Below are 26,492 nucleotides of genomic sequence, written 5' to 3'. Positions count from 1 at the left end.
GTCTCCCTCCCTCTCTATTTCCCCCTCCTAACACAATTTGTTTTTTTTTTAAATATTTATTTTATTTATTTATTCCCTTTTGTTACCCTTGTTTTATTGTTGTCGTTGTTGTTGGATAGGACAGAGAGAAATGGAGAGAGGAGGGGAAGATAGAGAGGGGGAGAGAAAGATAGACACCTGCAAACCTGCTTCACTGCTGTGAAGTGACCCCCTGGCAGGTGGGGAGCCAGGGCTCGAACCAGGATTCTTGAGCCGGTCCTTGCAAAGCGCCACGTACGCTTAACCCGCTGTGCTACAGCCCAACTCCCTCAATTTCTGTCTTTATCCAATAAATAAAAAATAAAATAAAATAAAATAAAGATAAAATAAATGGTATGGGGAAAGGAGGAAGCTCACCTGGTAAGAGTGCACACATCACTATGCACAAGTACCTAGGTTCAAGCCCCATAGTCCCCACATGCAGGGTGAGAATCTTTACAAGCAGTGGAGCGGTGATGCAGGTGTCACTCCTTCCTGCCTTTTTCTGCCTCTCACCGTCTATCAAAAAATTAGTAACTGCCAGGAATAATGGAGTCATGCAGGCACTAAGCCCCAGTGACAGGCCTAGAGGCAAAAAAAAAAAAAAAAAAAGGAAGAGGAAATAGAAAAAAAAAAAGTAGGAGGAAAGGAGAAGGAAGAAGAGGCAGAGGAGAGGAGAGGAGGAGTTGCTGCCGCCACCACCCTGCCAGGCCTGATAGAATGCCAGCAGTTACTAAGCCTCCAAGAGGCACATCTGCAGGGAGTGGGGATTTAGGGTCCCACCGCTCAGTGCAGGATCAGCACAGAAGAGACCCATGGGCACACAGGACCATGGCAAGGACGTGGTGAGGCCACCTACCTTGAACACCTTGATCTGGCAGCTGGCCGAGTGCAGGTGCTCTGTGTACTCTCCATTCTCATTCTGCCTGAACGTATCAATCTGCACTCGGAAAGGCACGCCCTTCTCACCCCCGTGCTTCCTTGGGGTGAACTCTGTACTGATACAGTGCACCTGAGAGGAGAGATGGGGCAGATTACAGGAAGACAGGGGGCAAGAAGTGGGCTCCCCAAGCTCCAGGAGGCTTCCCTCCTGCCTGGTCAGTGCAAGCCTGATGCTGCCCAGGACATGTCAGAGTGGCTACTAGGTCAGGGTAATGGCCTCCTTGTCAGCCAGCCACAAAGGATAAGTCCCCACCAACTCTGTGGCTTGACCTCAGAGGCTATTCCAGAGCGGAGACCCTCAGCCTGCTCTACACCCCCTGATGCTGCAAGCCAGCCCCTGACCCTCAGGAAAAGGACACACTGCAGAGCAGGGACCAAGCTTAGTAGATGCTAGTGGCCAGGTATCCAGGCCACCTGGTCAGGCACGACCAGAGGGACAGCTCCACCTGTGTCTGCCCTGAAGCTCCTGCCACGAGAAGGCACTTAACAGAGATGCTTATTGTTTTCATGCTGTGATAAAGATGTAAGCATGCACTGTGTGTTACTGTAGTCACACAATAATAGTTAGTCGCACTGATTTTATTTTATTAGTGACTTAATATTGATTCACAAAGTTACAAGACAACAGGGGCGCAACTCCACACTGTTCTCACCACCAGAGTTGTGTCCCCATGCCTCCATTGGAAGGTACAGCAGTTGCCCCAACGTTGCAGATAGGGGACTGTCATTTCTACAACTGTCTATATTTGCCCCACTCCCTTTCTTTCCCCCATGGTGAAGCTTCTCTTCCTTTCCAAGTCACACCTACATCTATGACTACATCCAAAAGTCCCTCTGTTTTTCCTCTAATCTCTCCAGGTATTGAGGGAGCTGGAATTCAGAGCCCTTTAGCCATTTCCCCCCTATCATTTCTCCCCCTCTGAGAATATGGGCCAAAATTCTTTTCTGGGGTGCAGAAGGTGGGAGTTGTGGCTTCTGTAATATTTAGTCATATTTTTAAATGAATAAGAACAGTGGAGTGGGGGTAGGTAGCATAATGGTGATGTAGAGAGGCTCTCATCCCCCACACCACCACTAGCCAGAGCTGATCATTGCTCTGGTTTAAAAAAAAAATCTAGAATAAGAATAGTGTGGTTTATGGGGAGGGAGGAAAGAGTGTTTTGCTTTTCCTGAGGAGATTACTCTGTTTGGGTACTGTGGCCCTTGCTTTACCATTAATCTCCAACAGACATGTGGGGACAGAAGGCTCAGAAAGAGGACACCACTGACATGAGCTACTAATGCTGAGCACAGAAGCTTAGTACCAGCCAGGCTACACCCTTGCCTAGTGCTTGACTATGAGACCATCACTTTAACAGAATCTATCACAACAAAAAAAATGCTTCAAATTATTTACACAAGGAACTACTTTTATAAAAATATATTTATAAATAAAAATTTAAAAATAAATTTAAAATAATATTGGCAAAACTCTTTTCCGCATAAATTTTAAAGACATCTTTAATGAAACTAATCCAATTACAAAGAAAAATAAGGCAAGCATAAACCTATGGGAATAATTAAAAATTAAAAAGCTCCTGCACAGCAAAAGAAACCACTACCCAAACCAAGAGACCCCTCACAGAATGGGAGAAGATCTTTACATGCCATCAGACAAGAGGCTAATAACCAGAATATATAAAGAACTTGCAAATCTCAACAACAAGACAACAAAGAACCCCATCCAAAAATGGGGGGAGGACATGGACAGAATATTCACCACAGAAGAGATCCAAAAGGCTGACAAACACATGAAAAAATGCTCCAAGTTTTTCATTGTCAGAGAAAGGCAAATAAAGACAACAATGAGATATCACTTCACTCCTGTGAGAATGTCATACATCAGAAAAGGTAGCAGCAGCAAATGCTGGAGAGGGTGTGGGGTCAAAGGAACCCTCCTGCACTGCTGGTGGGAATGTAAACTGGTCCAACCTCTGTGGAGAACAGTCTGGAGAACTCTCAGAAGGCTAGAAATGGACCTACCCTATGACCCTGCAATTCCTCTCCTGGGGATATATCCTAAGGAACCCAACACACCCATCCAAAAAGATCTGTGTACACATATGTTCTTGGCAGCACAATTTGTGATAGCCAAAACCTGGAAGCAACCCAGGTGTCCAACAACAGATGAGTGGCTGAGCAAGTTGTGGTATATATACACAATGGAATACTACTCAGCTATAAAAAATGGTGACTTCACCGTTTTCAGCCGATCTTGGATGGATCTTGAAAATTTCATGTTATGTGAAATAAGTCAGAAACAGAAGGATGAATATGGGATGGTCTCACTCTCGAGCAGAAGTTGAAAAACAAAATCAGAAAAGAAAACACAAATAGAACCTAAACTGAAATTGGCATGTTGCACCAAAGTAAAAGACTCTGGGGTGAGTGGGGAGAATACAGGTCCAAGAAGGATTCAGAGGACCTAGTGGTGGTTGTATTGTTATATGGAAAACTGGGAAATGTTATGCATGTACAAACTATTGTATTTACTGTCGAATGTAAAACATTAATTCTCCAATAAAGAAAGTAAAATAAATAAATACATTTAAAATAAATAATTTTTAAATATTTATTTATTCCCTTTTGTTTCCTTTGTTTTATTGTTGTAGTTCTTGTTGTCATCATTGTTGGATAGGACACAGAGAAATGGAGAGAGGAGGGGAAGACAGAGAGGGGGAGAGAAAGACACCTGCAGACCTGCTTCACCGTCTGTGAAGTGACTCTCCTGCAGGTGGGGAGCCGGGGGCTCGAACCAGGATCCTTACGCTGGTCCTTGAGCTTTGCGCCATGTGTGCTTAACCTGCTGCACTACCACCCGATTCCCAATAAATAAAATTTTTTAAAAAACACAGAGACTCTCATGCCTGAGGCTCCAAAGTCCCAGTTGCAAGCCCCTGCACCACCATAAGCCAGAGCTGAACAGTGCTCTGGTAAAAATAATATAGGGGCTGGGTGGTGGTGTACTTGGTTGACTGCACCAGTTTGAGTTTGAGCCCCGGTTCCCACCTGCAGGGGGAAAGCTATCCAAGTGTTGAAGCAGTTCTATAGGTATCTATCTCCCTCTCGATTTTCGGGCTGTCTCTATCCAATAAATAAAGATATATTTCCTAAAGCTAATATAAGGGGCTGGGCAGTGGTGTACCCTGCAGAGTGCACACATTACCATGCACAAGTACCCAGGTTCAAGCCTCCAGTGGCACAGCAGTGCTGCTGGTATCTCTCTCTTTCTCCCTCTTCCCTCTGAGTTTCTTTCTCCTTATCAAAAATAAGTAAAAAAAAAAAAATCTGGGGGGGGGGTAGATAGCATAATGGTTATGCAAAATGTCATGCCTGAGGCTCCGAAGTCACAGGCTTAATTCCCCCACCACCACCATAAGCCAGAGCTGATCAGTGCTCTGGTTAAAAAAAAAAAAAAAAACAGCTAATGCACTCACACATTCCCTGTCTGTCTCCCTAGCAGCACTTAGGAGGCCATCAGTGCCTCAGTGCCTGCAGGTGGGCTGCCTTCCAGGAACCCCGTGTGCACCACTGCCACCTCCCCCCACCCAGGGCCACTGCAGCTCTGACCTCCACTGGGCTCTGTCTGCCCAGCCCTGCACTCACCTGAATGAAAGCAGAGGCTCTCTTTGAAGGCTCCCACAAAAACTCCACAGTGTTCAGCTGGGTCGGGTTGGCCCTGGGATCCAAGATACCAACAGACAGTGGGATATCTGCACACACATACACACACACAAAAGTGCCATTGTCAGCCACTCCTGAGCAGTCAGGGTAGGACTCTCCTTCCAGGTCCAGGTTCCTGAACCACAGTCTCAAACACCAGCGATTCTGACATGAAGTTTTGCATAACTCATTTGGCAGGAAGCCCAACCTGAACTGCCGTGAAGCAATGGTGAGTCCTTATCCTGTTTTGTGGGGACAGCTTGTTTGATTTCCATGCAGAAAATGTTACTGCACTTGGCTGCCTCTCGGAATTATTACCAGAACACAGCTCAGCTCCCTGTTTTATGGTGATGCTGTGACTGAACCTAGAACTTCAGCATACTTCAGTGTGAGTCTGTTGTGTAAACCACTTGCTACTTTCCCCAACCCCCCGCCTCAGAATGGGAGTGCATTAGGCTGCCCTGGACAGGCAGGAGTGCAGGTGGTGTCCAGGAAGTGAGTGGCCTGGATGGACTTCTCCTGACCCAGGAGACTCACCGATGTCCAGGATGCGGTCGCCGGGCCGGCTCCACCGCCAGCCTTCCAGCTGCTGGTGCTCTGTGTATTGCAGTCGGCGGTCATGGAAAACCACACGGATGATGCTCTGGGGATAGGAGGCCATCAAGGGTGGGCCGTGTAGCAAGCCCTCCTCCTAGAGCTTTCCTCTAGCTAGAGCTCCACAGGCCCCAGCCGCTCCCCACCCAAATAACTCAGAAGCAGTGAGAGGAAATAATGAGGGGCTAGGGGTGTGGCGCACTAATTGATCACACATGTTATCTGCAAGGACCGAAGTTCAAGTCCCTGGCAGTCCCCATACGCAGAGGGGCAAAGTTTCCCAAATGGTGAAGCAGGGCTGCAGGGGTCTCTCTTGCTCTCTATCGTCCCCTTCCCTCTTGATTTCTGTCTTTATCCAATAAATAAAATATTGTTTTTTTAAAGATTAAATAAAGATGGGGCCAGGTAGTAGCACACCAGGTTGAGTGCACATGTTACAATGTGCAAGGACCCAGGTTTGAGCTCCGGGTCCCCACCTGCAGGGGGAAAACTTCTCGAGTGGTGAAGCAGGACTGCAGGCGTCTCTCTCCCTCTCTATGACCCCCCTCCCTCTTAATTTCTAGCTGTCTCTATCCAGCAAATAAAGAGTAATACAAAAATTCAAGAAGAGATTCAATAATGATTGCCACCGCTTCCAGGATCACTAAGTGCTCACATACCTGACTGACATAGAAAAGCCTTTTATGCAAATGAGCAAATCAAAGCTCCAGAAAGTTCATTAAGTAACAAAGCCAGGCTTCAGCCTACAGCCACTGTTTCAGCCCATGTCTCTGGTCCTCAGTGATGCCGCCTAGCCCTTGGAAGCAGCTGTGGAAGCACCCAGCTACTCCTGGCATTCCCTCCACAAGCACAAGCCCGAAGCCCAACCAGCCGTGCCCCACAGGACGGGCAGCCTGAAGCCTTACCTTGACATATTTTGTGTTCAGATCCTGAAAGTCTCCTAGCTTCCGATTCTCCAGCAGTCGAATTTCATAAGACTGACCTGCAGGGCAGGGGGTGGAAAGTGCACATTTTCCCACCTCTGAATATTCCCATATTTAGGGTTCATCATCTAGGGAGCTCAACACACTGAGTGCCCTCTCTAGTCTCACAGCCACAAAGAACAAAGCATAGAAAACAGCCCTTATTTTTCAGGAGGTGGCACGGTGGATAAAGCATTGGACTCTCAAGCATGAGGTCCCAAGGTCAGTCCCTGGAAGCACATGTACCAGAGTGATGTCCGGTTCTTTCCTTCTCTCCTCCTATCTGTCTCATTAATAAATATTTTTACTCTTTTTAAATATTTACTTATCCTCTTTTGTTGGCCCTGTTTTTTATTGTTGTAGTTACCATTATTGTTGTCGTTGTTGGATGGGACAGAGAGAAATGGAGAGGAGGGGAAGACAAGAGAGGAGGAAAGAAAGACACCTGCAGACCTGCTTCACCTCCTGTGAAGCGACTCCCCTGCAGGTGGGGGAGCTGGGGGGTTGAACTGGGATCCTTAGGCTGGTCCTTGCGCTTTGCACCATGTGCGCTTAACCCACTGCGCTACCACACCACTCCCTAATAAATAAATATTTTTAAAAAGACATTGTCCATTTCAGACCACTATTGGAAGTAGACACCTCAGTTTATCACCTGACTCTATCTGGCTTAGGGCACCCCTAGATTAACAGGCAAGACTCCTTGATGAGCAGTATATGCCTTTTATTTTTTTTTTTTATTTTTATTTACAGAGTATTGCTCAGCTCTGACCTAAGCTGGTGCTGAAAATGAACCTGGGGCCTCAGAGCCTCAGGCATGAAAGTGTTTTGCCTAAGTACTATACTATCTCCTTCACCACCACTAAGATTCTTTTTGGTGTTTTTTTTTTTCTTTAGAGAAAGAAAGGGGGGCCGGGTGGTGGTGCACCTGGTTGAGCACATGTGGTACAATGGGCAAGGACCCGGGTTCAAGTCCCCAGTCCCCATCTTCAGGGGGAAAGCTTCATGAATGGTGAAGCAGGGCTGCAGGTGTCTCCCTCCCTCTCTATCCCTCCCCTCTTGATTTCTGGCTGTCTCTATCCAATTTGTAAAGATAATACAACATTTTTTAAAAGAGATAGAAAGGGAGAGGGAGAGAAGTGCTTGTCACAACACTGACAACTTCTTTCAATGTGACAGGGGTTGGGCTCAAACCTGGATCTAATGAGGTCTGAATTCAAGGAACGCACCTCCACCTTTCCCTAAGGAACACCACACACACACACACACACACACACACACACACACACACACACACGCAGCACATCCCCACACTAGATGTAATTTACTGGAGTAAATTCCCACTAGATCAGATGTCTCCCTGTGCACTTTCTGAATGGAGGTTTAAAGGGATAAATACGAGCCTATTAAACATTGTCTCGAACTGTAGAAGGAAAAGCATTTATTTTTCATGTTAAAAGAATTTCCTATATTTGAAATGGATGTGGGGCTGCTGTTTGGTGACATGTAACCAGCAAGCGTTTGTTAAAGAACATGAATAGACTAACCCATGATAACAGTAAAGTGTCCATAAATAACCCAAGAATTTTGCTACTGGACAATTTGCTACTGGACAAAATCCAGCTGGATGAGGTAGGAATACCGGATTCTTAGACGAAAAGACCAGATCTCAAATGAAGTCAAGTTAAATAAGCTTCTCATTTTCAACTCGGAAATAGTCCGAGCACATGCCACAACTTAATATAGGATGTAAAAAAAAATAGATTATTTAGTTTTTAGAAGAGTTATTAATTTATGACAGAAACCAAAGCGCTGCTCAACTCTGGCACAGCTGGTGCTGGGGGTTGAACCTGGGATCTTTAGAACCTCGGGCAGATATGCTTATCACCATGCTATCTATCTCCCTAGCCCAAGAATGAGTTATTTAGTAAGTGGAATTGGTAGATATGATTAGCTATTTAAATATTTAAGTAATGATGGGCTCACAACTGACAGAATAGTACAGAAAAGGTCCTACCTCACCTGGTGGTGACATCTGAGAGAACTATGCACACTGTCAAAACTAGGGTAATCCCTAACCTGCAAACCCTCATCAAGATTACAGCAACACCATCTCTTCTTTCTCTCTCCCCCTAGGCCTCTGACAAATGTCACAATAGGGGCCGGGTGGTGGCACACATGGTTGAGTGCCCACATTATAGCCTGCTGCAGAACAGCACAGAAGGACATGCAGGGTGGGTGAGCCTTTCACAGGAGCCTCACCCAGTCTATCCCATGAGACCAGAACACACATAATGAACACGGGCCCCAGCACTGCTCTGACCATGTATATGTGCCCTTCCCATAGAGGGGAAGAGCATGAAGCCCCAGATCTTTTTTATTATTATTTCTTCATTGGGGGATTGATAGTTTACAGTCAACAGTAAAATACGATAGTCTGTACAACATTTCCACATAATAATACAATCCCCACTAGGTCCTCCTCTTCCATCATGTTCTAGGATCTGAACACCGTCCCCCAACTAGACTCTTATTAGAAGCCCCAACTCTTGCCCTGCCTATCAGGCTACTTGGTGAGCAAAGCAACACGTCTAACTTCCTCGAAACTCCAGATTTGTAACATGAATTTCCGGGCTCTTGAGCCAATACTCCCTTGACAATGACATGAATCGAAGCTTCACACACCCCGAGCCTCCCGTGAGGAAGAAGGGAGCCCGCCCTGGCATGAGAACCAAGGCCTGAGTGGGCAGTACTGTGGGTTAACAGGCGGGCACCTTGAGGCCCAGCTAACTCTGACCCCAGATTCTGTAGGCAGCCTCAGCTCAAACCCAGCAGAGACGCCTCTGGCCCCATTCAGAGCAGATTTGGAGTTGTAAGAGGAGGAGCATGGGCTGCGAGCAGCTCAGAGGGCAGTGTGCTGCTCTGCCGTGTGTGTGACCCAGCTTTCAACCCATCCCCCACTGCACTGAAGGAACTAATTCAGCGCTGCCAATGCTCTCTCTCTCTTTTTCTCTCTCTCACTAACTCTATGTATGTCAACTCAGAGATTAGACCTATTAAATGGAAGTTCAGTCCCTAAGTCACAGCCCCCTACGTTAGCAGCAGAGATATGACCTGTATACTTCCTCATCTGATCTCTCTCCTACATGCACACGCGTGAACGCGCACACACACACTCACAGCCCTAGGGCCCTCTCCTTCCAGTGTCATTCCAAAGGCCATCATCCACAGACACACATGAGCCCTTGGCGAGGCCATCTGAATTGACCAGGCGCCTGTGGATATCTGTTTGGCCAGCATCACTCCAGTCACAGGTGAGAGCCATGGAAAGCCGTCTCTGTGAAAGCAGACTTGTCTTTCTTTTCTTTTTTCCTCCACCAGGGTTATTTCTGGGGCTTAGTTCCTGCACAACAAACCCACCACTCCCAGTAGCCTCTTCTTTAATTTTACCAAAGGACTCAGCTCTGGTTTATGGTGGTGGTTGATGGGGACTGAACCCGGGAACTTTGGTGTCTCAGGCAAAGTCCTTTTGCATAACCATTATGCTATCTTCCCCGACTCCCATAGCTTTCTTCCTTTCTTTTGATAGGAAAGAAGTTAAGTGGGGGGAGTTGGATGGTAGAGCAGCGAGTTAAGCGCAGGTGGAGCAAAGCACAAGGACCAGCCTAAGGATCCCGGTTCGAGCCCCCAGCTCCCCACATGCAGGAGAGTCACTTCACAGGTGGTGAAGCAGGTCTGCAGGTGTCTGTCTTTCTCTCCCCCTCCTCCCTCCATTTCTCTCTGTCCTATCCAACAACAACGACATCAATAACAACAATAAAACTACAAGGGCAACAAAAGGGAATAAATAAATAATAAAATATTAAAAAAAAAACCCAGCTCCCCACCTGCAGGGGAGTCGCTTCACAGGTGGTGAAGCACTGCAGGTGTCTGTCTTTCTCTCCCCCTCTGTCTTCCCCTCCTCTCTCCATTTCTCTCTGTCCTATCCAATAATGACAACAATCAATAACAACAATAACTACAATGATAAAACAAGGGTAACAAAAGGGAATAAATAAAAAAGTTAAGTGGGGAGGGGGGAGATAAGAGAAGATAGACAACTGTAGAACTGCTTTCTGCAGGTGGGAACCAGGGGCTTGAAATCGGGACCCTGAACATTGTAATTTGTGGGCTCTACCAAGTGAGCCATGGTCCCATCCCCAGGCTGATTTTTCTATCACCACTGAACTGCTCAACACAGAGAAAGCATTCCACAAATGCTCACCTGTCATTTTGTCTTCTTTGTAGTGTTACTCTGCACTAAGACTACAGGGTTTGCAAAGCATACTCCTTCCTTCAATGGCTTGACAACCTTCCAGGCAGATCAGATAGCACAGGACAAGCACAAGTCTAAGGCAGAGTCTAAAAAACTCTCTAGGGGAGTTGGGTGACAGCGCAGCAGGTTAAGCGCAGGTGGTGCAAAGCGCAAGGACCAGAGTAGGGATACCAATTCAAGCCCCCACTGGTGAAGCAGGTCTGCAGGTGTCTTTCTCTCCCCCTCTCTGTCTTCGCCTCCTTTCTGCGGGGGTAGATAGCGTAATGGTTATGCAAACAGACTCTCATGCCTGAGGCTTCGTCAAGTTCCAGGTTCAATCCCCCGCACCACCATAAGCCAGAGCTGAGTAGTGCTCTGGTGTAAAAAAAAAAAAAACACGTGGTCCGGGAGGTGGCGCAGTAGTAATAAAAGCTTTGGACTCTCAAGCATGAGGTCCCGAGTTCGAGGTCCCGAGTTTGATCCCCAGCAGCACATGTGCCAGAGTGATGTCTGGTTCTTTCTCTCTCCTCCTGTCTTTCTCATAAATAAATAAAACCTTTTTTAAAAAAAAACTCTCTAGAGGGTGCCACACCCACTATGCACAGTGCACTTGGAAGAGGAACACAGAAGGTACAGAAAGGTCTAGCGTCTGACATAGCTCCTAAAGAGTGAACAGGATTTCTGTAGCTTAGAGGAAGAAGTTAATAAAGGATAGCAAGGAGGTGGGAGGGGCAAGACGCGCTTCTACAGATCAATAACCAGGCAGTAGAGATAGGGACGGAGGCTCCAAGGACCCAGGTTCAATTCCCCACACTACCTACCACAAGCCAGAGCTGAGCAGTGCTTTGGGAAAAAACAAACAATAATAAAACCAATAATTAGCAGCCTCCACTCACTAGGTACTGAACTTTAGAGCAAGACTAGAGTGGCAGTTTGGAATCATGAGTCCCATTTGATAAAAACAGAAGCTACCTTAAAAAAAAAAAAAAAACATAAAGTACCTAATCAAATAGTTTCTACTTTGCCCTAGATACCCTCCTCACCTACTTCCTATTTCACTTCCCTCAGTCACTCCAAAGCTAAGATGTAAGGACTACAAAAGCTGAGTAAGGGCAAGAGACTCGCAGACTTTAATGATGGCTCTTTACTCACTACCAGGACATCCCCATCAGCTGGGGCCCTAGTCCTGGGATTCCCACATACCCATGATGGGCCTAGACCTCTAACAGATCCCTCTTGCCACTGTCACTGGTCATCTCCATCAGAAACATAATGGACCCCTTTGGGGGCTCCCATAGGACCTTGCCCTCAATGTGGATCAACAATGGTAGAGAATGTTCCATACTCTGAAGGAAAGCTGGACAACATACTCTATGCTACACCTGAGGAAGATGGGTCCTGAAATGGGTGCATCCTGGAATGTTCCTAGCTGTGACCACAGAATACGAGCTCAGACCTACAGGGATGCAGAAGTTACACCCTGTGCTGAATATGGACCCCATATCAAATCAATGGGGTTTACAGTTAACAATAGTTATATACTTTCCCCATATTTGGACCTACTCTCTTCCCTGATCCAGCTTTCTAGCCCTTATTCCAACTAGGACACCATCTCCCCCAGACAATAAACTGGGTCCACCTGCATATCAGATGTCAGGTGCAGACAAAAAAAAGTAAAGTCATGGGCCCCTTGGAATATGCCTAAAATAGACCTGCCAGCTTTTTCCAAAATGGAGACCCCAAATCTTCATCCGCAATATTTTTGCCTTTAGGTTCATGATTAGTCAACAATTTGTTCTGCTTTCTATCTTAACCCTTTTTCAGCCACCAGGTTCCAGATGATACCATGATGCTAACTGGACTTCCCTGGGCAGACCATCCCACCATGTGTCCTGGAGTCTCACTTCCCCAGATCCCTGCCCCACTAGGGAAAGACAGAAACAGGCTGGGAGTATGGATTGACCTGCCAACGCCCATGTTCAATGGAGAAGCAATTACAGAAGCAAGACCTTCCACCTTCTGCACTCCACAATGATCCTGGGTCCATACTCCCAGAGGGATAAAGAGTAGGAAAGCTATTAGGGGAGGGGATTGGATATGGAGTTCGGGTGGTAGGAATTGTACCCCTCTTATCCTATGGTCTTGTCAATATTTCAATTTTGTAAATAAAAAATTAAAAATGGGGCCAGGTGGTGACACACCTGGTTGAGCACATGTGCACACAAGGACCCAGGTTCGAGCCCCCAGTCCCCACCTGCAGGGGGAAAGCTTCACAAGTGGTGAAGCAGTGTTGCAAATTTTTCTCTCCCTCTCTATCATCCCCTCCCCTCTCAATTTCTGACTGTCTCTATCCAGCAAATAAATAAAAGTTTAAAAATTTAGGGAGTCAGGCTGTAGTGCAGCGGGCTAAGCGCAGGTGGCGCAAAGCACAAGGACCGGCATTGGATCCCGGTTCAAACCCCGGCTCCCCACCCGCAGGGGAGTCGCTTCACAGGTGGTGAAGCAGGTCTGCAGGTGTCTATCTTTCTCTCCTCCTCTCTGTCTTCCCCTCCCTCTCTCCATTTCTCTCTGTCCTATCCAACAACGACAACAACAATAATAACTACAACAATAAAACAAGGGCAACAAGAGAATAAATAAAATAAAATATTAAAAAAACATTTTAAAAAATTTAATTTAAAAAATGAAAATAATAAAATAAAGTAATAAAAATGAATAAGATGCAATTAAATTAAGTTCTATAACTTGGGCAAACTCTCATAGCTAGTAAGGGGCAGAAATGGACACACTGATAAGATTTAACTGTTAAGGAAAGAGATCAGAGTGCACACAGTGTCATATGTGGTTCAGGGATCGAATTCAGGGTCTCAGGTACACAGGTACACTCAGCTTGGGCTCTGATGGCTGAGCTACCTCTCTCACCATGAGAAATGATTTCTGAAACTAGGGATACATTACACTAGGAACAAAAATACACACTTTATACATAGAGGAAAAACTATGTTAATATTTATGTCAGGACGTCTTTAAAATGCCTGGTGTGTTGGGAAGCTGGGTGGTAGCACACCCAGTTGAGTTTAGAGACCCAGGTTCAAGTTCCTGGTCCCCACCTGCAGGGGGGAAACTTCAGGAGGAGTGAACGGTGCTGAAGGTGTCTCTTATTTATCTTCCCCTTCCCTCTCAGTTTCTGTCCTATAAAAGAAAGAAAGATAAAAAGAAAAAAAACAATGCCCAGTGTGGTGGAGGAAGTGGTGGACTCATTGGACAGGCACCAACCCCCAGCAGTAACCCTGGGGGAGGAGAACAAGGGAAATCCAGGTGTCCAATTAATCATGCAACAGAGAGTGAAGCTAGGGGCCAGGCGGTGGCGCACCTGGTTGAGTGCACAAGGACCCAGGTCCCCCCACCCGCAAGGGAAAAGCTTCACAAGTGGTAAAGCAGAGCTGCATGTGTCTCTCCCTCTCTGTCTCCACTCCCCTTTCCATTTCTCTTGTCCCTACCCAATAATAAATATATATAAGTACACTGAGTCCAGACTCTCCCCTGTCCTGGCACGTTCCTGATTGGCTGTGTGAGATAATGGACTTCCAGTCTAGCATGTAATAAGTACAAGTCCCAGTTGCTAGTACTTCGGTGTAAGCCTTGACCCTGCCGCTGTACTCAGTGCACAGCAAACTCTTGCAGCCTTCCCAGCTTGGGCGGTGACTCACTCAAAGTCCAAGGTCGGTCAAGGTTACCCAGCCAGGAGGTTGCCAGACTAGGATGTGAGCCTCCCCCCAGCCTCTAGCAGACACCCAGAAAGAAGACTGCAGATTTTGCCAGACTGCGTGATGCTTTTTCTGACTCATGGGGAGAAGCACAGAGGTATGTGAATTCAACCAGGGCACTGTCCAGAGCAGGCCCACCCCCGGATGCCTTTCCCCGCCTTTCCCTGGGCCATGCCCACCCTGCACTCCCACGGAGCACAGCTCTGCCCAGAGAGCGGAACCCTCCGCAGGGCCTCCTGCCCGGATCACCGTGTTCCCAAGAACAGCGGGCAATTGCTGGGGCTGGCCAAGACTTACAGGTTGTTTACTTTCCAGCAGGTACCCGTCTGGGTAATTAATGCCACATAAAATATAATGGAGGCACCATTACCTCAGAGAAAGGACAGCTAAAGCCAACCACCCTGCAATAGTGGCCAAGGGAGACAGTAACACTCTGTGCCCAATGCTCCTCTTGTGGCGTCTCTCAAGATATGTGTCCATACCTAGCACTCACACAGGGTGTGTTTTAAAAAAGACCCAAGTTAGGGGTTGGGCGGTGGCTCAGCGGGTTAAGCACATGTGGCGCAAAGCACAGGGACCCACGTAAGGATCCCGGTTCGAGCCCCTGGCTCCCCACCTGCAGGGGAGCCGTTTCACCGGTGGTGAAGCAGGTCTGCAGGTGTCTATCTTTCTCTCCCCCCCTCTGTCTTTCCCTCCTCTCTCCATTTCTCTCTGTCCTATCCAACAACGAACAACATCAACAATGGCAATAATAACCACAACAAGGCTACAACAAGGGCAACAAAAAGGGGGAAAAATGGCCTCCAGGAGCGGTGGCTTCATGGTGCAGGCACCGAGCCCAGCAATAACCCTGGAGGGAAAAAAGAAAAAAAAAAAAGAAAAGAAAAGGCCCAAGTCCAGAGGCTGATGGCCTGACACCTCTGTGATATTGGGCAGGGCATGAGCCTTCTCACAGCCACTGTCAAATGTAAGCAACTAGTGTCCATGCCTCGTGTGCAAGGCATTCAACAAATGCTCTGAAGGCAGTAAGTACACAAGTAAGAAGTCACATCCCAGGCACTCCTGAAAGGCTGGTTTCCAGGGCTGGGGCAGGGTGATATGCAGGGGCTCGCCTTATTTTAATATATTTATTAAAATATATATTTTTTTCCCTTTTGATGCCCTTATTGTTTAACGTTGTGGTTATTGATGTTGTTGTTGGATAGGACAGAGAAATGGAGAGAGGAGGGAAGACAGAGAGGGGGAGAGAAAGACAGACACCTGCAGACCTGCTTCACCGCATGTGAAGCGACTCCCCTGCAGGTAGTGGGCCGGGAGCTCGAACCGGGATCCTTACACTGGTCCTTGCACACTTTGCGCTATGTGCACTTACTCCACTGTGCCACCGCCCGACTCCCCAGGGGCTCACCTTATATCAGCACCTTGTAGTGGCAAAGTAAGGAAAATTAGGAAGGAGGGAGGAAAAGCAGGAGGGAGGGAGGAGTATGAGAAACACAGTGTGCAAAAAACTTTTCTTGTCAGTCCCTATTTGTTCTTCTCATCAGGGTTATTGCTGGAGCTCAAAATGCCAGCACGACAAATCCATTAGTCCCAGCAGCCATTCCATCTTATCTTATCTATCTATCTATCTATCTATCTACCTATCTTTCAATTTTATTAGATAGGGCCAAGAAAATCTCCAAGGAGAGGACAGAAATGGTGAAAAATGGTGAGGGAAGGGGAAGATAGAGGGAGGAAAAGACCTGCAGCACTAGAGAAGCTCTTTCTCTTTTAAATGTCTTTATTTTGGATAAAGACAGAGAGAAATAGAAAGGGAAAAGAGAAGAAAAAAAGAGGAGGTAGAGAGGCACGCCTACAGGCCTGTTTCAACACCTGTGAAGCTCCCCGGGCCCTGTAAGTCAGGGTCTGGGGACAGTGCAGTATGTGTGCTCAACCAAGTGGACCCCTGCCCGCTCACGTGAAAGTCTCCAAGGGGGCTGGGCAGTGGTACACCTGGCTAGGCACACACAGTACTAAGCACAAGGACCTGGGTTCAAGCCCCCAGCCCTTCCCTGCTCCCCACATGCAGCAGAGACACTTAACAAGCAGTGAAGCAGGTCTGCAGGTGTCTTTCTCTCTCCTTCCCCATAACCCCCTTCCACTCTCAATTTCTTTGTCCTATGGAATAAAATTGGGGGGAGGGGGCACAGAAGAAAAAACAAGGTCACCAGGAGCCATGGATGTGTAGTACCAGCCCAAGCCCCAGAGACAACCCTGGAGGCACTTTATACTCTATGCATCTAACCTGGCCCCTATCTTTCTTGTTTTCTATCTTACTTGGATTGCATAGGCAATTCCCTAATTTCTTCAGAGTGAACTTGTTGTATTTTACCTATTAGGATATACAATGAGAAACAACAAAATAGTCATGTCAGAGGACTAACCCTATGGTTCCTATAGCTCAGTAAGCAAAACGGCATGAGAAAAGTGCCGCGAAGAGATTTTTAATTTACAAAATGCAAAGGGTCTAGAAATACAAGAGTCTCTGTTTTTCAGCTGGGGACATGGCTCATGCAGTGGACTCGCAGGCCTCAAGTTCCTGGTTTGACCCATGCCACTGCATGCGCCAGAGTGGCGCTCTGGCTTCTCTCATTCTGTCTCTCTTGCACTCATTCATGTCTAATACAAATCTTCAAATTAAAAAAGAAAAACTCAAGTGCCTTTTTTCAAGCAGTTTTTTCAACTTTTATTTATTTATTATTGGATAGAGACAGAGAGAATTTGAGAGGGGTAAGTGAGAGAGGCAGAGACACCTGCAGCCCTCATGAAGCTTCTTTGCCCTGCAGGTGGGGACCAGGGGCTTGAACCCGGGTCCTTGTGCACTATAGTGGGTGCACTTAACCAGGTGCGCCACTGCCTGGCCCCTAAAGATACTCAGTTTCATTGATAACTATTTTTGAAAACAAGAGTTTGAGATTCAAATGGTTGGCATCATGCAAGGATATAGAGAAACACGTCCCCTCCAGAGTAATGGATAAGAGAGTACACGGTGGTAAACTAGTAGGACAAAGAACAGTAGAGCACAGAAAACCAAGTCTCCACACTAAGCCTGGAACCACGACTCACTCCGGGCCCTACCCCTCAAGCCCTGGCAAGGGAGTCCCGGGGGCTAAGGGTCCTCATGTGGACTTGATCCACCAGCATCTTGATGGTGGAGTGACAAGCAAATAGGCTCAATCAGTGCTTGGCAAACTAATTCATTTAGGAATCACCTTGTTAAAATGTAGTCTGTTTTCAGCTGTCCTACATCAGACCAAGACTGCGATTCTTGGAAGCTTTCAACCACAGTCAGCAGAAGGGCATCACTGGGCTGCGACCTCAGACCAGGGCACCAGTCTAACCGCCTGGGCCCAGCTCACAGGCAAAATGGTGGTCTCTTCTCTTGGTGCCTGATCCAGAGGTGTCTCAGAGATCCCCAGCAGATGCTGGCAGACCTTCTCAACTCCTAATCCTTCACTGCTGTTCTTGTTCACCTCTGTCAAGTCTGAAGAGCTTGTGTGGTCTCTCCTTCTCACTAAGGACTCACAGGGCCTTCAAGTCACCCCGATGGAAGCTTCTGGGGCATGGTCATTGGCTGGAGAGTGACATAGCAAGGTCAAAGAGCTTCCCTGGGGCCAGGTGGAGGCACACCTGTTTGAGCATAAAAGACCCAGGTTTGAGCCCCCAGTCCTCACCTGCAGGGGGAAAGCTTTGCAAGTGGTGAAGTAGGGCTACAGTTGTCTCTTTCTTCTTCTCAATCTCCCACTTCCCTCTTGATTTTCTGTTCATATCCAATAAATAAGGAATATTAAAAAAAACTCAGTGTCCCCATAAGCAGAAAAGGGTTGGGTGAGATAACCCCTCAAGGTACCCAAAGGACATTCCATGGGGGAAGAAACAAAGCAGCCAGCATCCCTCTCTGTTCCCCAACCAAGATGATAACACCAGTTCCTGCAAGCAAGGGATTCCTTTGTTGGGTAGCTCTGCAAGGAAAAGTATCCCATGGGAACTTGTCCAAGGGGCAGGGTCCTAAGAAAAATAAGGAGGGCTGGGAAGGGGCACACCTATTGAGCATATATATTACCATATGCAAGAATGCAGGTTCAAGTCCCTGGTCCCCCCACCTGCAGGGGAGAATTTCAGGAGTGGTTAAGCAGTGCTATGGGTCTCTCCCTCTGTCATCCCTTCCCCTCTCAATTTCTCTGTCCAAGTCAATAAAAAAATTTTAAAGTAAAAATGATAAGGAAAGGGGGGCCAGGTGGTGGCACACCCAGTTGAACACACGTTACAGTGTGCAAGGAAGGACCCAGGTTCGAGACCCTAGTCCTCACCACTCGTGAAGCAGGTCTACAGGTGTTTCTCTGTCTCCCCCTCCCTTCTCAATTTCTGGCTGTCTGTATACAATAATAAAAGATAATTTAAAAACAAAAAGGAATAAACACCAGATCCTAATTAATACAGAGAAACCATAGTCTTGATAAGACCCCCAACTGTGTGGCCTGGGCTCATACCCGGCCCTCCCCTCTGCCCTGAGCAAGCTGTATAGTGCCTGCCAAATCTGTCTAGATGTAGTCTGGGCGGGGTTCCTTTCTTCTCTAGTGAAGTAAAGGGGGAAGTAAAAAAAAAATCATGGGCAGGGGTAGACAGCATAATGGTTATGCAAACAGACTCTCATGCCTGAGACTCCAAAGTCCCAGGTTCAATCCCCTGTACCACCATAAGCCAGAGCCGAGTAGTGCTGTGGTTAAAAAAAAAAAAATTATGCAGCTGCTTGTGTAGCTTATAAAACGCCTTCTTTGGGGTTAAGCACACATGGTGCAAAGCACAAGAACCCACTCAAGGATCCCCACCTGCAGAGGAGTCACTTCACAAGCAGTGAAGCAGGTTTGCAGGTGTCTGTCCTTCTCTCCCCCTCTCAATCTTCTTACCCTCTTCTCTCAATTTCTCCCTGTCCTATCCAACAACAATAACAGCAACAAAATTAAAAAGATGGCCTCCAGGAGCAGTGGATTCACAGTACAAGCACTGAGCCCCAAGGGTAACACTGGAGGCAAAAAAAAAAAAAAAGCTAAGGGGAGTCGCTTCACAGGCAGTGAAACAGGTCTGCAGGTGTCTATCTTTCTCTCCCCACTGCCTTCCCGTCCTCTCTCCATTTCTCTGTCTTATCTAACAGATGACATCAAAAACAAGCACCACAACAATAAAAAAAACAAAGGCAACAAAAGGGAAAATAAATAACTTTTTAAAAATGCACCTTCCTCATTTAAAGCAAAGAATTTAAGTGTTCAAAGTAGTAATTCTAAGCATAATTCAGTGGCTCTGAAGGCCACTTAGATGGAGCAAAGTGGGTTTTCTTAGTCCCTGAATCTCCCTGTTCCCTTTTCTCCCAAACATTCATGAAACATGGCCACTATCCAGCAGAAAGCAAGGAACATTCATGGAGGCCAGTGGATGCACTTGGCACTTTATCTTCCCACAATCTACCATAGGAATTACAACGCTTTCTGCTTGTGCAGTGACCTGGTGCCCCCAGGCCCCTGTCCCCAGCCCCCCTGGCTGTTAGGGACTTGTTTTTGGTTTAGAGGACAAAGGACCAGCAGGTACTGGAATCCCGCCCATTACTAACCAGGGGCAGAGCCTCCTGTCCACTCAGAGTGGCTCTGACGAGACTGTCTGAATTACAGGCATCGGTTCAAGTCAGTGACATGACAGGGCGGAGACTTCTGGGATACCAATAGTTTTTCTTTTTTCCCTCCACTCTGCTTCTCTCCTGGCCTCTGGAATTTGTGATGACTAACTTTCGGACTTTGCTGGTTAGTTTTCTGTTTCTCTTGATTTTTAAAAGTGAAAATAATAACAACACCCAACACCAGCTACCAGACTCCCATCTACCCCTGGCTCTCAATAACCCCTCAGCCACCTCCCCTTTGGTAACCTCAGTTTTGTCATCAAAACCCACTGGTTGGTTTGCTGTTTTATACAACACTGGTAAATAAATCCAGGGCCGGAGCATGAGGCAATGCCACTCCCAGGACAGTATTCATTCTTTTTATTTCAGAGATTAACAGAAGAGACACACAAAGTGCCCCCACATAGACCAGCCTCAAACCCAGGGCCCTGACCCCCATTGCTTTTTTTCCCCTCTACCAGAGCACTGCTCAGCTCTGGCGTATGGTGGTGCTAGGGACTGAACTTGAGACCTTTTGGTGCCCTGGGTGTGAAAGTCTCTGTGTCACAATTATGCTGTTTCCCCTCTGGTTTGATTTTTGTCTTGCTCAATCATTTCTTTTTATTCCCTTATACTGTTCAAAAAGGTGAAATCACTCAATATTTTATCATTCTTCTGACTTGGTTCACTTTGCATAACTGCATCAACTTTGTTGCACATGGTAAAATGTCATCTCTGGGCACTTAAGTTAGCTCCCTATCTTAGTTACTGTAAATAATGTCACAGTAAACACAGTAGCACAAAGTTAATGACTTGTGGTCTGGGAGGTGGTACAGTGGATAAAGCACTGGACTCTTAAGCATGAGGTCCTGAGTTCAGTTCCTGGCAGCACACATACCAGACTGATGTCTGGTTCTTTCTCTCTCCTCACATCTTTCTCATTCATAAAGAAGACAAGCAAAAGTTATGACTTCATGTTCTTTGGATAAGTCACACAGAAGTCACATCATAGCATAGATCCAGTTTTCTTTTTTATCCCCAGTACACTGCTCAGTGGCTGGTGGTGGTACAGGAGATTGAACCTGGGACCTTAAGCACTTAGTCTTTTTGCATAACCATTATGCTATCTACCCCCCCAATCCAATTTCTTTTTTTGAGGATGCTTCATACTATTTTCCAAAATGGTTGCAACACTCTATAACCCCATCAACAGTTCAGGAGGGTTCCTTTTCCCAAAGACTCACCACCCCTTGTTTACTGGTCTTTTTTCAAAATTTATTTTATTATTGAATAGAGATAGAGAAATTGAGGGGGGAGAGAGAGAGAGACACCTGGCAGCCCTGCTTCACCACCTGCAAAGCTTTCTTCCTGCAGGTGGGGGCCAGAGGCTCAAACCCAGGTCCTCACACACTATAATATGTGCACTCAACCAGGTACACTGCCAGCTGATGGTGTGAACCATTCTTACAGGTATGAAAAGGTATCTGATTGGAGTTTTGGCTTACAATTTCCTAATTAGTGATGATGGACTACATTTTCCCCCCTCATGTAACTTTTCTTTTTTTTACCAGAACACTGCTCAGCTCTGGTTTATGGTGGCATTGGGATTTGAACCCAAGACATCGGAGCCTCAGGCATGAGTCTCTTTGTATAACCATTATGCTGTCTACCCCTGCCCACTACTGGTGGTCTTTTTTTTTTTTTAATATTTACTTATTTCCTTTTGTTGCCCTTGTTATTTTATTGTTGTGGTGATTGTTGTTATTGATGTCATTGTTGGATAGGACAGAGAGAAATGGAAAGAGGAGGGGAAGACAGAGAGGGGGAGAAAGACAGACACCTGCAGACCTGCTTCACCACTTGTGAAGTGACTCCCCTGCAGGTGTGGAGCCAGGGGCTGAAACCGGGATCCTTATGCCAGTCCTTGTGCTTGGTGCCACATGCACTTAACCCACTGTGCTACCACCCAACTCCCATTGCTGGTGGTCTTTATGCCCTCTTGGAAAGATGTCAATTCAGGTCATCTGTGCATTTTTCATTTGTTATTTTGTTATATACCTTACATGTTATTTAAATATTTATCAGACATGGGGCCAGAAGGTGGTACACCCAGTAAAGCACACAAGTTACCATATACCACCTGGGTTCAAGCCTCTAGTCCCCAGCTACAAGGGGGGAAGCTTCATGAGTGAAGTAGTGGCTGCAGGTGTCTCTCTCTCCCTCGATTTCTCCCTTTCCATTCAGTTTCTCTTATCTCTAGCCAATAAGAAATATAAATTGCAAAGCACAAGGACCGGCATAAGGATCCCGGTTCGAACCCTGGCTCCCCTCCTGCAGGGGAGTCGCTTCACAAGCGGTGAAGCAGGTCTGCAGGTGTCTAGCTTTCTCTCCTCCTCTCTGTCTTCCCCTCCTCTCTCCATTTCTCTCTGTCCTATCCAACAATGACAACAACAATAATAACTACAACAATAAAAAAAAGAAATATAAATCATGTTTTAAATAATAAAACTTTAATATTTATATGATGAACAAAAATCTGTATTTCCACATTCTGGTTTTGTTTTGCTGTACCGAAGTGTTTTAATTTCTTGCCATGCTAGCTTTAATCTTCATGTCCCTTGACGCTGGAGTTAAGTCCCCTAAGACATCACTAATATTAGTGACATTACCCCTCAGGTACTTTATGGTTTCATTCATCCCAGAAGCCAAAGACAGAATTAGGAACAAAAAAAAAAAAAACATGCAGGGGGTGGCCGTCAGGGCTGTGCTGCATATTACTAAATTAGTGCACATATTACTAAGCACAAGGATCCTGGTTCAAGTCCCTGATCCCCACCTGCAGGAGGATGCTTCATGAGTGGGGAAGGAGGTCTGCAGGTGTTTTTCTCTACCTCCCTTTTCTTTTTTCCTCCAAGGTTATCATTGTGGCTCGGTGTCTGCACTAGAAACCTCTGCTCCCAGAGAACCACTTTGTAAAAGAAAAATCATAGGACAGAAAGAAATTGAGAAAAGAGTGGGAGATCTAGAAGGAGAGGGAAGAATGGACATCTGGAGACCTGCTTCAGGACTGGTGAATCGTTCCCGCTGCAGGTGGGAAGCAGGGGATGGAACCCATAGTACCATGTGTGCTTAAGCGGGTGCACCACCCCCAGCTCCCAGCCCCCAGCCCCACTATCTCTGCCTCTTCTCTCAATTTTTCTCTACCTATCTAATAAAAAAAATAGAGGGAGGGGAGTTAGGCAGTAGCACAGCGGGTTAAGTGCACGTGGCGCAAAGCGCAAGGACCGGCATAAGGATCCCGGTTCCAGTCCCCGGTTCCCCACCAGCAGGAGAGTCGCTTCACAGGTGGTGAAGCAGGTCTACAGGTGTCTATCTTTCTCTCCCCCTGTTTTCCCCATCTCACTTAATTTCTCTCTGTCCTATCCAACAACGATGACATCAATAACTACAACAATAAAAAAAAAACAAGGGCAATAAAAAAAGGGAATACATAAAAAAAAATTAGGGGAGTTGGGCGGTAGCGCAGCAGGTTAAGCGCAGGTGGTATGAAGTGCAAGAACTGGCGGAAGGATCCCGGTTCGAGCCCTGGCTCCCCACCTGCAGGGGAGTCACTTCACAAGCGGTGAAGCAGGTCTGCAGGTGTCTATCTTTCTCTCCCCCTCTCTGTCTTCCCCTCTTCTTTCCATTTCTGTCTGTCCTATCTAACAGCAACGACATCAATAACAACAATAATAACTACAACAACAAGGGCAAAAAAAAAAAAAAAGAATTAGGAACAAAATATTTATTACCATTGAGGAAGTGAAAACTAAAACAAAAACACTCCTGTTCTCCCCATTAACTACCCAAAACTAAAAAGTGTAGACAAAAGCGACAGATCTTTCATTTGGTAGACCACAAGCAGACCAGCACCACACGGGAGCAGCTCAGCACCAGACGTCATGTCCATCAGGTGCCGGGCTAAAACAGCCAAGGTCTGTCTTCACTTTTGTATTCTAGGTGTGGTGAGGGGACGGGAACTACGTGACGAGAAGGCTAAACTAACCAGTTGTTGCTCACAAAAGTACAAATCAGTCCAATTTCACTGCACACTAATGACAGATAGTATGTCTCGAAATACTGTTTTAGCTATTCTATTTCCTGATATTTGCCTTACAGATGCTTTCCCTCCTACTTAAGGACAAAGTTTTGTAGGGGCCAGGCTCCTGGTTAAGCGCTCACATTATAGTGTGCAAGGTCCTAGGTTCAAACCCCTGGTCCCCACCTACAGGTCCCAGGTACAATCCCCCGCACCACCATAAACCAGAGCTAAGCAGTGCTCTGGTAATAAATAAATAAGGAAACTTCAGGTGGAGAGAAAGGACAGCAATGTAAGGAATCCTTATCTTAGTCCTTAAACTCAGAAATCAGTGGTGTCCCTGGGGAGGGGGGAAGTAACTGTGTGCTCACTATCTGCCAGACATCTGTTCTTCACAAAATTCTCAAGGCAACCCACAAAATGAAACCATCCCAGTTCCACCACTGAGGAAACTCAGATTCCGAGAGATAAAGTGATTTCCCCAGAGCAGAATCTGATAAAGACAGTTGCCTTACTGTCTCACTTCTAGCAGCAAAACAGGAATCCCCAGCCTACTCCACCCTCAGCTCTCACCTTCCCGCCATTCCGTCAAGTGGTAGTGCAGCAGGTTAAGCGTACATGGTGCTAAATGCAAGGACCGGCTAAGGATCCCGGTTCAAGCCCCTGGCTTCCCACCTGTGGGGGGGGGGGGGTGTCACTTCACAGGCAGTGAAGCAGGTCTGCAGGTGTCTGTCTTTCTCTCCCCCTCTGTCTTCCCCTCCTCTCTTCATTTCGCTGTCCTATCCAACAACAACAGCTATGACAATAACAACTACAACAAGCACAACAAAAATGGGGGAAAAAATAGCCTCCAGGAGCAGTGGATTCGTGGGCACCGAGCCCCAGCAATAATCCTGGAGGCAAAACATAAAAGTTTTTCCCATATAGGCATTTTCTCTAGCCTCCACTCCTTCATGGTCCACACCCCCTCAAAGTTCCTCAGAACTGCATCAGGAACCAAGTAGCAAGCACCACTCAGGTACATGTCTAATCTAGGATCCTGCCCATAGGAAGTGCTAAGAGGCCAGAAACAGGCCTTCCATTACACAACCCTTCTCTTCACATCAATGCACCACCGCTCCTCACGCTGTAGATGTCTCATCAGGTAACATGGGGAGGAGGGGTCCGATTTTGCTTCTCAGTTCCAATAAATGAAATACACTTTGGGAGAATTTTAAAAAAGCACTAAAGTGCTATACAAACTATCATCCTAAAGGCTTTCCTTTCCAAATTAAAAAAAAGGGAGGGGTGGGAGGCGGTGCACCTGGGTAAGTGCATGGACCCAGGTTCAAGACCCCAGTCCCCACCTTCAGGGAAGCCGGAGGTGTCTATTTCTCTTTTTTTTTTTAAAAAAAAAAAAAAAACCTTTCTATTTATTATTGAATAGATACAGAGAGAAATTGTGAGAGAAGGGGATGATAGAGGAGACAGAAAGACACCTGCAGCCTTGATTCACCACTGCTCACGAAGCTTCCTCCCTGCAGATAGAGCCAGGGGCTTGGACCTGGGTCCTTGCACACTGTTATGTGTGCTCTTAACCAGTTATGCCACCACCTGGCCCCTTCTCTATCCCCCTTTCCTTTCAATTTCTCTGTCCTGTCAAATAAAAATTTTTAATAATAATAAAGCAAATAAAAAAATCATCCCAGCAGGCCAGCATACATCATTTAAGAGTCCAGGAATGTATCATGACAGTTTTAAAGATGGCACTTTAACACCCAGGACCAGAAAGGTCTGCTCAGTGTATTTCTACTACAGAGCTAGACAGTAAATGAACAAGCAGACAAGTTCAGGGGGACTTCTTGCCATTTCAGTCATAAATGGTGCAGTTCTTAGCTCTAAAACTAACCCTCTGTTCATCTGAGCTCTCAAAATTTTAGCTTCCAAAACAGGACTGTCAGAAACATGTTCCCTTTCTGATTACTAGTGGCTACTGCGTGCCTGCCTGCTGTATGCCAGACTTTACTCTCAGTGTTCAGCACGCACTAACACCTATTCACAGGCAGCCCCTACTTGTAAGGTTGGACTTTTTTTCTTCTGCGGTTGTCATGGAATGAATGATATCTTGTGCATGTGATACTGTTCAATCATCTTTACTTATTCTATAGTTATTATTTCCTTTTAGAAAGACATCATGGAGGGCTGGGTGGTGGCACACCTGGTTGAGTGCACATAGTACAATGTGCAAGAACCTGGATTCGAGCCCCTGGTCCCCACCTGCAGGGAGGAAAGCTTTGTAAGTGGTGAAGCTGAGCTGCAGGTGTGTCTGTGTCTCTCCCTCTCTATTTCCCTCTTCCCACTCGATTTCTGGCTGTCTCTATACAATAAGTAAAGATAATTTTAAAATTTTAGGGAGTCAGGTGATAGCACAACAGGTTAAGCACAGGTGGTGCAAAGCACAAGGACCAGC

The 26,492-nt window shown here is 46.5% G+C and overlaps 1 protein-coding gene across 2 annotated transcripts in view; it reads right to left on the bottom strand.

Annotated features, from left to right (window-relative positions):
- Positions 1-26,492, bottom strand: part of TFCP2L1 (transcription factor CP2 like 1) — a 61,622-nt gene that overhangs the window by 22,719 nt on the left and 12,411 nt on the right. For both annotated transcript variants that reach the window (XM_007536782.3, XM_016194152.2), the window contains 4 exons: positions 6,162-6,238; positions 5,200-5,305; positions 4,606-4,712; positions 878-1,030 (listed from right to left, as the gene is read on the bottom strand). In XM_007536782.3, the coding sequence (XP_007536844.1) occupies positions 878-1,030; positions 4,606-4,712; positions 5,200-5,305; positions 6,162-6,238 (443 nt within the window). The remainder of the gene's footprint in view (positions 1-877; positions 1,031-4,605; positions 4,713-5,199; positions 5,306-6,161; positions 6,239-26,492) is intronic.

The sequence above is a fragment of the Erinaceus europaeus genome, chromosome 18 (assembly GCF_950295315.1).
Source record: "Erinaceus europaeus chromosome 18, mEriEur2.1, whole genome shotgun sequence".
Lineage (NCBI taxonomy): Eukaryota > Metazoa > Chordata > Mammalia > Eulipotyphla > Erinaceidae > Erinaceus > Erinaceus europaeus.
The sequence above is the reverse complement of the archived record's forward strand: the minus strand, read 5'-3'. Positions and strand labels throughout refer to the sequence as shown.